Source organism: Rhinolophus sinicus, chromosome 18, assembly GCF_057876585.1.
Source record: "Rhinolophus sinicus isolate RSI-liver-muscle chromosome 18, RSI-T2T, whole genome shotgun sequence".
NCBI classification, from domain to species: Eukaryota; Metazoa; Chordata; class Mammalia; order Chiroptera; family Rhinolophidae; genus Rhinolophus; species Rhinolophus sinicus.
This window is the reverse complement of record NC_142518.1, coordinates 25,897,044-25,912,720: the sequence shown is the minus strand read 5'-3', so window position 1 is coordinate 25,912,720 and position 15,677 is coordinate 25,897,044. Positions and strand designations below refer to the sequence as shown.

Genomic DNA, 15,677 nt, shown 5'->3' with positions numbered 1-15,677 from the left:
TGGATCAAAATGTAGTCAGTCCCATAGAAAGATGAGGTTAGAAAGAAAGAAATGGTTACGAACAAAAAGTATGAACTCCTGCAGTGTCAAAGGCAGGTTTTCATTAAAAGGGAGAAGGCATTTCTTCCATTCTTCAGATCTTAACCACTATTTCGGGTTTCTCACCAAATTTTCCGGATGGTGAAAGATCTGGGAACACTCCCACACCCCAATGATCTACAATTCAACAAACTGTTACTTTTATAGGGAAAAAAAATGGAAAGTAGTCGAAGAGATACAGGAGACAGATGACCCACCAATTCACAAGCTGAACTAGTCAATTACAGAATTGCAAATTCAATTTCAAAGAGTGTTTATTCCTCACATATAGGGAAAAATAGAGAGTCTCCTTAAGAACAGGAGCAAGGTTGTATTTGGCTGAATCCTTAGCACGGAGTGCACAATAGGTGCTCAATAAATATGTGTAGATTGATGAAAGATATTCCACTTTTCCTACGCCAGGCTGTGGGCTAGATCTAGCGGTGCACAAAAATAGGTTAATGCCCAGGGAGGGATTCAGATCCAATTCAGCATAATGCAAGGCCGAATGAATAACGGTTTTAGTCAACACACAACGAAAGAACACAGCAGCGGGGAAGCAAGTAAGGTTTACTTCACATTTTGCAGGAGCTTTCATTCTCATTTTAGCGCCTGCGTTCCCTGAACAATCGCCCTTCATAGGGGGCGCAAAAGGAGGCGAGTCCAGAGAATAGAGGCAGCAGCGGGCTTGGAGGGAAAGTTAGGAAACAAGGAAAACTGGGGGATTCCTGGGTCCGTCCAGGGTTTGAAAAGAGGACGAAATACCTTTTGTCACTTTTCTCCTTCCCCCAAATCCCTCAGGATAAGAAATTGACGGGGCGGTGGTGGTGGTTGTGCTACATCACAGAAAGAGAGAAGAACATCTCCTTGCGCCAACGGCCACAGCCCAGGAAACCTAGGAATCCACAGCTGACGCCTTCTAGAAAAGGACCCACCCCATCTTGCTAAGAAAGGGAAACCCACGTGATGGCGAGGGGGGTGGGAGTGGGAAGCGTGGCGACTCCGGACCAGCGCGGTCAGGGGCGGGGCCCGAGGCCGGGCAGTTTCGAGGAATTGCCCCGCGCAGCCGGTCGGGGACGGAAGACACGCACTGGGCTCCGCGCGCACCGGGTACGGCGAAAGTGGCCTCGCTCTGCGCGCGCCGCGCACAAGAGGCAGAGAGTGGGGGACCCGCTCGGCGCGCACCGGGCAGGGGCGGGGCGGGCGCGAGCCTCTCAGGCCGGGAGCCGGGAGTCGGAGCCTGACCCCGCCCGGGTGCGGACCGCCGCCCCGCCCCGCTCGGCACCGCCTCCCGTAGCCCGGGGAGGGGCCGGGGCGGAGCGAGCTGGACTGCGCCGGGGCGGAGCGGGCGCGGGCTCGGGCAGAGCGCGGCGAGGGACGGAGGCGAAGGTCCGTGGCGGGATCGGCGTCGCTGCGGCTGCCGACGACCGCTCCCCCCCCACTCCGCCCCGGCCGGCCGCCCCTGCAAATCCACCTTCGCCGCGGCGGGAGGCGCGAGGCCCCGAGGGAGTCAGTCCACGCGCGCGGCGGGGCTGCTTCCCTCCAAGGGAGGTCGGCCTCCCGGCTCTCCGGACCCGCCTGGCGTCCTCGCCTCCGACTGGCCGTCCGGCTGCGGCGCCCGGGACATGGCTTCGGCGGGCAGCGGCATGGAGGAGGTGCGCGTGTCGGTGCTGACCCCGCTGAAGCTGGTCGGGCTGGTGTGCATCTTCCTGGCGCTGTGTCTGGACCTGGGGGCCGTGCTGAGCCCGGCCTGGGTCACGGCCGACCACCAGTACTACCTGTCCCTGTGGGAGTCCTGCCGGAAGCCCGCCAGCTTGGACATCTGGCACTGCGAGTCCACGCTCAGCAGCGGTGAGGGCCCGGCGCGCCGCGACCCCTGCCTCCCGCCCCGGGCTGCCCCGCGCCCCACTGCCAGCACCGCCACCACCTCTCCCCCCACCTTCTGTGGCCCCTACCCTTGTCCGCGCCGTCCTGGCCCTTCGGGGATCCTCGGGCTCCAGCCGTCTCCCCGATGTCCACCCCTTCCCTCTCCCCAGTCCTAGTCACCAAACCCAATGCGACGTCCCGCTTCCTCTCCCTCCTCCCGTGGCCATTCCTCGGGCTCTGGAGTAACACGTATGCTATTTGGGGTGATGGTTGTCACTTAACGGCGAGAACCGTGTGGCTGTGTTAAAAATGCAGTGCCTTCCTCACCCCCGCTGAAAAGGGGAGCAAAAAACGCTTCAACTTCACGGGGATGCCCTGGGTTCTCTCGGGCTTCCGCGCTCTCTTCTCCCTCCTCTCAGGGAGGCATCTGCTTGAGTAGTTTACCTTAGTGCCCACGTTCCTGTCTTTTCTCCTCCCCTTTAGCTGGGTTGTCCCCAGTGAGTTTCGGTTTGGACTTCTTTTCCTTACATTTTTGAGGGATATGGGGAGTTGGGAGAGGGACAGGCTTGATTTCCTTTCCTTTTTTGGTGACACCGTCGTTGGTTGTGAGTTGCCCTTCCTAATCTCCCACTCCGAGTACCTCCTCTCTCTTCCAGACCTTTCTTTCTCTTCAGGAACTACTCTCAGGAACCTGGAACTTCATAGTATATTCAGCCAGCACTGGAAGCTGCAAATGGATGGGATGGAGGGTGGAAGAGAAGGTAGTTACTGGGGCTACCAGCCCCAGGGCGGGCTTTACAGCTTTACTCTCTCCTACACCGCCAGTTGCTTTCCCCTGCGCCCCTGTTACTCCCTTAGCAGAAATCTGCCAAGTTCCGATTTTTTTTACTGCAGATCCTTTTCCTTGATAATTTTGATTCTTCGGTTGCTGGTGTCAGTGCGGAGAAGGGGGGGGATAGAGGGAGGGGACCTGCCCGTGATTTTACACACACGCACCCCCGAGAAACTCATTAAATTCCTTCGTGACAGTTTCATGTCTTTGGGACTATTTATAAAGCTTTACTGGAAACGTTTCAAGTTCCAAGAAAGTTGAAATAACACAAAAATTCACAAGAATCTGATTGACTTTTGTCTTTGGTTTCTTGTTAGAAGAGAGATTAGTTCACTTGGTTAAGTTTCTTTCATAAATTTGATTTTCTGTTTACAAAAGGCTTTTTCTTTGATATTTCCTCAAAATTCCCATTGAAGGGCTTTGGCTTTGTTGCTTAATTCACTGTGGAGGGGACTGGTTGGCAGCAGGAGGTCAACATGTAGGTCTTTTAATTCTTTCAGGGTTGGTTGTTTACAACTAAAGATAAAATAAATAGGTAAAATGCCTTTCTTCAGTAACCAGGGGATCCAAATAAACTTTGGAGAAAATATCTTTTCTTTCCCCTCTCCAATAGAAATGGAAATTTATGTAGGAATGCCAGCTTCAGAGTGTCTCCTTAGCAACGTGAATCTTTTGCCCCTTTCTGTCTCCTGAAATAATAGCCCCCTGATTGCATAAAGACTTTTCAGCTAGGTTAGGGAAACCAGCTTCAATTCCCATTTTCTTTTCAGGTCGGGATCCTTTTCTCTTGGCCAGGAATGTGGGGTATGGGGAAGAAGCCAGCTCGAATTTGTTGGGCCATATGCAGTGCCTACTAATCTTTCCTTAATTGCCTCCATACCCATCTATCGGCTTTTTTTTTCTTTTCTTTTTTCTTTTCTCTGTAGGCAAGAAAATAGGGAGCCAGGAGCTTACTGCAAATATAGTGATAATAGGAGTGGGCAAAGTAAAAATCAGGCAGGTACAGTTTCAGATGTTTTTCCCTAACCTCGTTATTCTGCCCTCTTGCTGAAACTCATACCCCAGCATTTACTTCTATTTGGGTTCCTGGGACTAAGCTTTAGTTTTGTTTTGCTTCCAAAACAGTTTTCATCCTAGAAAAAGTATACTTCCTAAGCAAAAGGGGGTGGAGTGGGGAGTAGAGATGGTTAGTTGGAGGCTATCGGGAACAAGTTCTTGGCTTTCTTTAGGTAAAAGCAGTTCATTTTTTCCTCCCCAAAGTGGTGGTGGGAGGGAAGCAATATGGGAAGTTGCTTCAGCGCCCCACTTTACAAAATCAGTTTTCTTCCAGTGGCCTGTAGACTTGAAGCTTCTGTCCACCAGTGTTGTAAAACGAAGGGGGAAGCTTGAATTGAAAGGAGCCGTGCTTTCCTTGCCTGTTCCAAAGGGCGGGCAGCTTTTCTCAGTCTGTTTGCTGTGTGGAGTAGCAGAAAGCAGGGAGGGAGGGAAATGTCTTCTCTGAAGATGTTAAGAGATCTACTTCATTGTCTCTAGAAATGAATTACCTTTGGAGGAACCAGCAAGGAGATTTTTACGGAAGGCCCTTCACCAGGATCTTCAGGGCTTGATTTAAAATGTTTGTCTTAATTAGGATTAAAACTGCCGGGAAGAGGCCAGCTTGTATTTACTGAAGGGAAATTACAGGAATGTTTCTACGGATGACAGTATGCCCTACTTAGGCCCAGTTCCTACAGAAACTTTCCCCATGGCCATTAATTTTAAAGCTGCATTTTAATTTGGGTACCTGATATGCGTTGTTTGCTGCTTATAACCTGCTTTATGGTTTTAAGCGAAAGCAGAACCGTGTCTTTTGTGTCCTGGTGTGTTAAAGGTTGCGTCAGCACTTCTTGTACCAACCAGTAATCTGGGTGTCAGTCAGCCGAAATGCTTTTCTCCAATGGCCCAATTCAGTGTATGGGGGGCAGTCCAGGCACTTATCATAAGCTTTAAGTTTTCCAAAAAGACAAATGAGAAAACGGCTGATTGTCATTTGCGGTGGAAACAAACAAAAATAATAGGGTATGCTTGTTAGGGAGTTTATAATCCGTCCGTAGTACTCACATGGCTGCTGGCCATGGAATTTCTTCTTAAGGATAGTTTTCCCCACTACTGATTTTGGCTTTTAATAAATCCTTTTTAATACATGTTTAATCTTATTTTTAAAAAGTGATAGTAATGTTTTAGACTTTTGCTTAGTCACATTTAGTTGTGATAACTTTTTTTTAGAATATATTTGTTAGGGTTTCACAGCCGTAGCAATTACAAGAGAATCTTTAGTGCAAATAGTATTACTCAAGTGTGTTCAGGGTGCTGTCACCCTGAAGTTGACATCAGATGTGCTGTATAACCTCTAGAATGAGTGTACATTTCTTCTTTAAGATTTATAAACATGTAGCTATTTCATATAAAGCAGATTCATTTTTTTTGATGTCCGTGTGATTTATTGACTAAACAAAAAGCAAGGACACGCAGATGGCCAAATGAACACATTTTACCGAGAGTAATTTGGGAATATAACAAGTGCATTTATCCATCTATCCACAAAATACTTGATCAAATAGTGCCTTTTTCAAGGAATATTGTTAACATCATTCAGGCACCATCCTAAAAATAGCTGCATTTGTAACATGAGTCACTGGCAGTTTTTTGAAATGGCAGTGCACCGTATGCTAATAACAGGTGAGTATTATTATTTTCAGTTGAAAAGAGGTTCTTTAAAGAGCGCTTTATATGTAGCTCATTTTTAAAAATGGTAGTATAAAAATCCACTTTAAAGGGCATTATAAGAAAACATGTCTTAAGTGGTAGTTTAAGATAAACCAAAGTGCCTAACCATCTGCAAATTGTAGAAAGTCTGAGATACAGTGGTTCTGAATTCAGACCTGTATCATCTCTGCATATTTTAAATCCATACCTTAAATGGGCAGCAGAATTTCCTTGGGAAACGTAACAATGTGGTTTACCCGTCAGGGAAGGTTCAGCTTGTTGCTTGAAATGAGTTACTATTGATGCATGTTTACAAATAGCTCTGCAAGCCTGGAGGTCACAACAGTTACACCCTCTTCTGGCTTCTTGAAAAAGAACAGAAGTAGAACAAAAGCTGTTTCATTTAACCTACACAGCTTAGACAGGTGGAAAATTATACAGAGTAGCGCTTAGCACCAAAACTTTCTCAAGTAATAAACCAGAGAAAACCAAGTATAACTTACTGAAAGATCTTCATGATGATTTTCTTTTAACATCTAAGATTTTCAAGTTCCCCAGGTTGACTTTTACAAAGGACATTTTAATTTGTGGGCAGATATAATCCCTCTTTTACTCACTTTTATAGAATGATTGTAATCTCCAGGGAGCCATTTAGATCAATCATTGCCAGCTAAGGGATTTGAGAGGTATGTGAGAAGCCTGGCCTTTCATAAAACATTTCACAACAAACAAAAACATAACTTAAGCAGCAGATTTTGCCTGCTGTCAGGAGTACATTTTAGGAATTTCTTTCAAGTTTCTGTTTAATTGTAAGATCACTCTGTGAGACCATATATGCATCCAGTGCTATTAGATACATTAGTGAAAGGGATTATAGATGTCTCAAAAGTCCATGGAATACTTGACCTAAATACCACATTAAACTTCTATATGAACTAAATTATAATGTAATCCTGTAGCAAGGCAGAGTAGTTTGGAGAATACAGGAGGCTTTGGATTCAAACTGTCCTGAACTTGGCCACCTATCAATCATGTGACCTCGGACAGCTTACTTAACGTCTTCAAATGGTTTGCTATGAAGATTAAATATATAAAAGTATGTGTTCATTTGGGTTGTTTTTCTTCCTTATTGTATATTCAGAAAAACCCAAAGTTATTTTTTTTCCAATAATTTAGGGTTGTTTCTCCCTTAAGCGGTAAACTTTCTTTGCCTTGAACAATAAAGTACGTTGTTAATTTTAAATTTAAATTTGGATATGCATTACCTAGCATTTAACAATGCTCTTGGTAGGTCATGATCACAAAACTATTATCTAATAGCTACCTTTTATTCAGTACTATTATAGGACAGACATCTCAGTTACTCCCAATGTCACAATAAATTTGCAAGATAGCTAATATTACCCTTATATATTTTTGAAGAGACCAGGGATTTTTGTAAATACACCAAGTTCTCAGTCAGTGGTAGGGACAGGTGTTATCCAAGAGTGTTCAGTTACTAATGCTGGGCAACAAACCACCCCAAAAGTTAGGAGTGTAAAATAACAATCATTTTATTGTGCTCATGACTTCTGTGGGTCAGAAATTCAAATAGGGCATAATGAGAATGGCTTGTCTCTGCTCCAGGATGTCTGGGGCCATAGCGACGGTTACTTGAATGGCTGGGGACTGGACCCTGAGGAACTACAGATCCTCTTCCAAATGGTTTCACTGGTTTTGCCACCTTGATGGGAATAGCTGGGAGGCTGGATTTGGCTGGGACTGGCAGTCTTTCTAGCATGGTGGTCTCAGGATAGTTGGACTTTGTCATGCAGCGTCTCAGCTCCTGCTCCCCACATAAGAACAAAGGACACGGTGAGGCCAAAAGGGAACACTCACGGAGCCACAGGTAGGGGAGTCATACCACTATATTCTTGCTGGCGGCTGGGTTGGAGACACGGGAAGCAGGAGCCACACTGTCCGCAACCTGCCATCCTAACTACAATCCGCGCTTGCCAGCCACCATCTTCTTGCTAGCCCCCATTTTTCTGCCAGCGTAGCCACAGCAGTTATATTAGTGGCCAATGGCTCACTGGTTACAGCTGACGGCCAACTAGCCACAGCTGATGGTCATCCACTCACAGTTGATGGCCATTTACTACCTGAGCCAGCACCTTTCCACGTGAGGCCGAGAGCCTGGAAACTGCACTCCTGTCTCTGTCCCCACAGACTTCTTACAGGATAAGTAGTTTTCTCCAGAGCGAGGATCCTAAGAGAACCAGGCTCTGTGTGAACCAGCCTGGGAAATCACAGAGGAGCCCTATGGCCAGCCCAGATGCCACGGGGGGAGAAGCTTGATGGATCAGCGGCAAGGTCACATTGTAGAAGAACATGGAGGATAGGAGATGCTGTCGGGTCACATTTGCAGCATATAATTTGACCCTGGCGTCTAGCTACAAATCTGCATTCTTTTGTCTCCGGAGAACAAACAACTAAATAGCTTCTTTCCTTAAGAACTTTGATTTTGATTTGATTATATAAATAATGTCTGGCAAGGGCAAAAACTGCCCTCAGCCAACACATGGATTCAGTGATTGGTCACTTGTAATGGGTTACTTTGGATTTGGAATCAAATGAACTCAAGAACCTAACCTGCCCATAAATGGAGAACTTTTTCCTCACTGTATATAACCGTAGGTCATCTTTTACATTCTCAAATGACCAAGGATCAAACTGATTAAGAATCTGGACTGTAATCTGCTACTTCACATCGCATGATAAAATTGTAGCCTTTTTTTAAAAAAAGTTTTGTTACGAGTCTAATGAGATGCTTTGCATGAATACTAAATATTAAAATTCTAGACAGGAGCCAAGTTTGTAGCGCTAGAAAGGGATTGGAGTTGGAGAGTTGTTTTTTGTTTGCTTTTTGAAAAATAATATAATTCTTTTGATAATTACCCATATATGGAATCGCAGAATTGTAGCACATTTGGAGTAGAAACGGTTTTTTAAACAATCCTGCCTAATCAGATTGATTGCACTGATTAAGAAAAATGAGGAATGGCACAATGTTACTCAATAGAGAGATTACTGTACTTAGCTATAGCATTTGGCTAAGAGTGGGTTTGCCGGGTGGGTTTTCAGAATTCCCTATGGTACTGCAGATAACTATCTGTTGGTGTTTGAAGGATTGTTGAATATTGTCATACATGGAATTTTGGACTATGGTTAAGAACTATACATGATGAAATAGATGTCCATTTTTTATAAGATTATCACCCAAAATTTGATTTCACATAGAATTTAAAGAGTCTTCAAATAGACCCATATATGTTGATAAGTTAATTCAGTTTTAGATGTTTATTATCAAATTTACATTGTTACCATCGCTAGTCCTTAATCAAAACGACTTTTTTCTTTAAGTTTCTCCATAATAGGGTACTTGGAAAGAACTGCTTAATCTTAAGTTGAAAAATAATTCCAAAAGTATGTGGAAGTCAGCCATGTAATTTTCTTAAATGGATTAAGTGAATATAAATTTCACTAGATCAACTTAATTACTGCACTCTGGCTTTGTTTTTGTTTTTTTAAAGCTATATTTGTTTATCAAAAGAGACTGATTTTTCCTTAAGCAGAATTTCTTCCTCACATGTCAAAGACACTGATATTTAAATCCTACCAGTTTTTTCAAAGTATTGGATCATCTCTCTTGAAAGTTAGACAAGGACACCTTTCTAATTGGATCATTTCCCTTGAAAATTAGACAAGGACACCTTTCCTTACCCTTTTTCTGCTCCTGTATTTGTGTGGGATTTTGACACACTAGTAGACCATCAATTTTCTATTCTTTTGTAGTCTTGCCTTTGGCACCAATAATGCCCATTAAAACAATTAAACATCCAACAGAAATGAGGCAAAGAACCAGGAAGATGTATCTAGGAGATCATTTTTCCTCTTACTTGGTGCAGAGACACCCCGTGTCTCTGCCTCTACCAGCTTATTAACTTGTGAGATTTCAAATGATAGTTTAGTGAGCCACATTTTAAGATACATCACAAACATTGATTCTTTCTTTTCAAAATACATGTTTATTAGGCAAAAGAAATGTTAAAAAATAGAAATTGGGACCCCCGAGTCACATATTCTCTATGCATAAAAAGGCACACACACAAAAGAACTCAAATTTCTACCAGAGGGGGTTTTGTTGCTGTCATGCTTTAAGTTCCCTAAACCAAATGTTCATCAAAATGCTGCCATGGTGCTTTGTGAATGCAAACGGCAGTCTATTCCTAACACCACTAGGAGAGAAATGACCCTTCCCCTCTTTCCTATCTTCTGACATGTACCCAAGGAGTTAATTAACTTCACTGAAACATAGTCATTGATTTCCTAGTAGGGAGTAGGCATTTTCCTGGTACAAACTCAGCCAGTTACTCAGTGTGCCAGGCACTGTGCTGCCAGGTGGTGAGAGTAAGGTGGTGAATGAAACAGGTTCTTTTAAACAAATTAATGAAATAATGTAAATGTACAGAGTGCTGTAAAGGAAGAAATACAACTTTGACTTCTGCAGGGGAATAGAAGAAGTCATCTAAAGAACCTTGCTAACGGAACTGGTGGGGGCACGAGCTTGCCAGTTTTATCCCTCCATGTTTACTAAGGGATTGTCTTAATACTGACTGTGGGTGAGTGGCTGTCTTCTCTGATTATTAGGTACCATAAACCCATCACAAAAGTTTTTAGTCTCTTAGAGGAAGGTCTTCCACTCAGTCCTGGCGTGTATTTTCTTCCTGCTTTTCCAAGTAGCCATGTTTTCCAAATTGTAACCTTAGGTTTTTCCCCAAAGAGTGGAGGAATACTGTTCCATGTAACAAACTCATCACAATTTAGAAATTACTATTGGTAAATACCAGTACCCATTAGATAATACTAGGTACCACCAAATGCTAATGAAAGCTTTCTTGTATAGTACATAGTAAGAACCAGCAGTGTCTTACCGTGTACAGTGTCTTTCTTTTTGTCTAAATACTGAAACATGCTTTAATAGCAAAGCTCTTTGCTAAGCACTGTGTTTTATTTGGGAGAAAAAAACACCATATATTATGGTGTTTAGATGATAAATTGCATTTCCACCAGATTTTCTAAAAAACCTGTGAAGCAGCTAAAGTGCCCTTTTATCTATTAAAGAAAAAAGGATGCATGTTCTTTGAACATCAACACAGAATAACTCAAAGGCTTGAACGAAATTGTCATGGATTGAAAATTAGTAACCTGTCTGGCACTTTTGGACAACTGGAATTTTTCAAAAATTTTTTCAAAGTTCATCTGCATTGTGGTCATTAAAGTTGCTGCATTGGTGCTTCTCTGATGTTCCACTTATTTTGTGCAGCACAGCTCACACCGTGTCTCTGGCATTGGTCATTGTATAAAGGACGTAGTTTGCCGTAAATATTTGTGAATTTTGATATGAATTGTTTGAAAAAAGGTGGTTATTTTAATTATTGAAATTAGAATCTGAAATTTTTTCACTGCCTTTGTTTATGTCTATAAATGTTTATATCTCATGGAATAGTGGAAAATTAATGCAACACTGAGGGATTTAGGTCAGAATGCAACTTAGCCAAGAAAACAAAGTTTAACCTCCATCAATAATGGTCTCGGTTTCCCACTTCTTTTGCCACACATAGACTAACTTTAAAAAGTTAAGTGTATCATTTGATACCTCTGGAAATATTTCGGCTGTTAGGTCTATAGTTACCTTCCTTTTACACAAAATAACCACCATTTTGGTTCATTCTTCATATATGAGGATGTGGCCTTACTCTTCAAACTCAGAAGTATGAACCATTAATCTCCAAGTAGATTTTTAAATTATATTTGATGGATGTAATTAAATACCATAATTTCTGACAATGAGCTGGTAGGGAAAAAGACATGGTCTTCAGTGAAGAGATAGATATCTTGGGGAGTGCAGGTTTGAAATGTTATTCTGTAACTGAGTCTTTTTTTCCCTTAAATATAAACCATCCCAATATTTCCAATTCCTGATGATAAAATGGAATTAGCAGTACTGAGTACACTTTGAGTTCTCACCAGTATAACTAAAATACATTTAAATGTTTTGCTAAAAATATGTCCTGTAAGTGAATAAAGGCATTTAGAAGAACTGAATGTTTGCTGGGGGTGAGTGAAATGATCAAGTTCATGTGGGTGAATTAGGGAGAACTTGTGGATGACTTGTGAAGTGGTGTCAAGATGATAGGTTAAATAGTGAATAATTTTGATTGCAGTCATGGGTATCATTTTGGTTCATATAATTTTCTTTTGGAGAATTCATAGGTGAAAGTATAAGTAGTGCCTGTCTGGCAAATGTGAATGTGATTATAAAAGTTACTAAAAATCAATATTTTAATCTGATGAGAATTACAGAAAAGTGAGAATCATGCATTAAAACAGAATACATTTAGGGAAATAGTACCCCACCCAAACTGTGGGAGTTGAATTAGTAAGGTGAAAAATCTGTTTCTTCATTGCTTTCTAATTATATCAAATTTCCTAGAAGAAGTGGCAGTTGTGTGCTTAGGGATTTACATACAGTAGAAGTAATCTCAGTGTATAAACAATACCTATAGAAATAAATCAGTGTTTGACAAGTTAAAGGTTTTGAAATGAGGTGGATAGAGGAAAACTTTAGGTACTGGTATAGAACATTGAGTTTGGCTCAAAAGTGGAAAATGTACCATCATTAAGATTTTGCCTTTCATGAAAATCGGAAGTCAGTTTTGACCATGAATTCCCTAAGGGAATGTGAATTCTCCAATTTAGCAGTTATAATGTAGCCCATAGGATTTTCATAATGCAGTGGCAATTTCAAAACAGTCTCATGTTAGACAGTAAGGTAAGTCAGCACAATTCTGCAGAATACTAAAGCATTTATAGACATTGGAAACTGGCTCCAGCTAATAAAAATACCTTGAAAGAGGATTTCAATTTAGTTCCTGAGTTGCATATTAATAATGTTGGAGTTGGTGTTATTATGGGGTGGGAGTGTGTGCTAATCTAAATTTCTTCCTTTTCCCCTTTTAGTTCTTCTGGCTGGCCTAGGAATTAAATTGACACGAGACAGATTAACCGTAGAAAAATAACCAAATTTATTACATATGTACCTACGGGAGTTCCATAAGAATACACGGCTGGGGGACACATAGGGCAATTGAGGCTTATATGCCATTGTGAATAAGGAGAAAGGGGACTAGTGGTTGGACTTCAAAAGGCAGAAAGCAATTCACATGGCGATGGAAAAGCAAATGTTTGATAAATAGGTGTTTGCTGGGCCATCTCTAACAATGAGTAGACTTTGATCAAAGGGGCCTTACTAGGTTCCTCCCTGTCTACCACACTTAGTTCATATTAAACTGCCATTAGCTAGGATGACAGCTCTCTTCCTCGAGCAGGTCTTCTAACTAAATTCTTTTAGGCAGTTAGGGAGCAGGTCAACGTTTCCTGAGTCTTTTCTTTCACCAAAAAGGAATACTTTGGGGTGGCAAGCTCTGCTCCTCCCCCCCCCCCCATTATCTCTCTCTCTCTCTCTCTCTCTCTCTCTCTCTCTCTCTCTCTTTTCTGTTAGAGAAAGCACAGAGAAATAGTGGAGAAACAGACACTTATCCCGAACCTTGGTTTCCATTAGGTGCAGTTGCAATGCCTCCAGTGTGTCACTGTGTCAATTTTGCCAAAATACTCGTAAGTGTACCCTGACATATACTGTGACAGCCTCATTTCCTGTTTGATTTCCAGATCTCAAACATTCCTCTCAGCCTGTTTGAGCCCTCACCGGTTTATGGACCAAGGATGTACATTGCTTCCTCAAAACTGATTATCCCCTTATTCTTAGGTTTAGAAACCATACTCAGATTTCATCTCAGCTGGCCTGACATTGAACAATGACCAGCTTTAATTGTGCAGAGCAATGCAATTTGTAAAACAGCACCATGGCCGTTGATGTTCTGCAGAGCTGGTTCCTGTTCATTGCTCCACTACAGTATCAGTATATCATTTATAGAAATGTGTAAAACTAATGCAGAGTAATAAATCTCTAAGGATTTTTAACACTTCATCTGACTAAATACTGTGAGGGCTATAAAATTAGGGAACTAAGATTGATACAGAAATTGACCAATGATGAGAACTTTGATGATTTTTTTTTTTAAGAAATGGGGCTGAAAATTGATAATTCTGTGACATTTTAATTTGTTTTGCAAGTATTTGTGGCATGCAAACCTTCTTAATAGACAAACTTGGTGTAGAGACAAGTTTTCTGGTGATTTATTATTACTGTAAAATTGCCCAAGTTCAATAGTATATAACAAAATATTATATATATATATATATTCTTCCCAAGTCTACATTTGGTACTTTATAAAAGTATTTTTCATTTTTTTAAAAATATTCTCCATATTCTAGTCTTGTTCAGTAAGAGGGTATCAGGCTGATCTACTAGTTTCTGACTCTCGCCCACCATAAGGCAAGCCCTAGCGTAATATTTGGATGACGAATTTGAGCTGTCTACTGAAACAGACATGATACCACAAGCGTGTTCTCAGCTCCAAAACGCATAGTGCTGAATCTTGAAAAGTGCCCAGGGCTTCCTTTACTATGGTAGCCATCATAGCGAACCACTTTTTCAGCTTCCTGATTGATGTTCAACGGGTCGGCGAGTTAAAGCTTTGGTCCTGGGCAGCCTGCCTGAGTGAACCATTCCAAATGGATATAATGACAACAGTCCCCAAACTTGGCACCCTCTACCAGAGATAAAGCCTCAGGACTTCAGTTTGAGCCCTTGCCTCTGGCCAGGACGTGGCAGACATAGCCCAATTCTAGTCTCTCTTGGAAAATAAAATGGCTTTTCTGTTTGAGCAGGCATATCTATGGTTGTGGACCAAAGGGAAGGGAAAGGTAGCAATATCACAACAGTGGTGATGCTGGCAACATGCCTTGTTGACTTTCTGTCTAGAGCGACTCTTTCTTAGCCACACTCTCAGCACTAAAAGTAAATACAGGACATTTAGAGGAGAATCAGAACTGATTGTTTCATTTACATTTTAGAACTATTTCCTGTGCTATGAGAGGTTCCCTTCCTAATTAGGTTCTGGTCCCTTTTAAGAACTGTCATTCTCCTGATGGTTTCTAGTGCATTTTACTGGCTTTCCATATGAAATAAAGTATTATTATTGTAAGGAAGTTCAACATGATGTGAGATTAGGATTTTTTGTTGTTGCATTTTTCTGCTAAATTGCGTAAGCATCACTTTTGTACGCCTTTATTACTCGTTTATCAAATGGACTGAATTCATTATGAATTTATCATTGTCTGAGAGGCTTTTACCTAGAAAAAAAGTTGAATTTTTAAAGTGGTTCATAAAGTCTAGACCAGGGGTCAGCATACTATACCCAGAGGGTCATAACCTGCCCACCACCTGTTTTTGTAGATAAAGTTTTATTGGAACATAGCCCTGCTCATTCATTTACATATTTTCTATGGTTATTTTCACACTACATGGTGGAGCTGAGTAGTTGTAACAGAGACCATGACCCACAACGCCGAAAATATTTCCTATCTGGCCCTTTATAGATATTTTGGCAGTTTTTTTGTGTGTTTTTTTTTTTTCTATCTTAGTCTATCTTTATACAATGCGAATAAATATGTGTAGTTTAGCTATTCAAGGATAAGAAAGTGATCAAAATTAATTCCTGGTTTATTTGGGGTTGAAAGTAGAAATAATCACTTGTGGCATTTTACGCATACTATGCTATATGAAAGAGCTTACCAGAAAAAAGCCATTTATTGTACTTTTAACGTATTGTTTTAAATGAGTAAACATTTAGTTGTATCTTTAGACAAAATAAATACTTTAAAAAATCTTATTTAAAATAATTTATAAGAAGATGCTAAAAGTACTAATCATTTTATAAAACTAATAGTACAGCTAGAAAGTATTCAGCATAGGCCCTCTTAAAGTCTCCAGGAACTGGATGGAAGGAAGGATGGGTGGATGGATAGATGGATTTTATTTTTCTTTGTACCCCAAACACTGATATAATGAAAATTCGATTTATTATTCAGAAATTTCAACTTACAACTTTTCAGAAGTGTTTCTGTTCTGTTAAAGTACAGTATAATTGTG

At 41.5% G+C, this 15,677-nt stretch overlaps 1 protein-coding gene across 1 annotated transcript in view; it reads left to right on the top strand.

Moving 5' to 3' along the window:
- The first annotated feature begins 1,446 nt into the window (after window positions 1-1,446).
- LOC109435273 (transmembrane protein 47) overlaps window positions 1,447-15,677 on the top strand; it is a 28,914-nt gene continuing 14,683 nt past the window's right edge. The window contains exon 1 of the mRNA XM_074323345.2: window positions 1,447-1,929. Within this exon, the coding sequence (XP_074179446.1) occupies window positions 1,704-1,929 (226 nt within the window). The 5' untranslated portion in view covers window positions 1,447-1,703. The remainder of the gene's footprint in view (window positions 1,930-15,677) is intronic.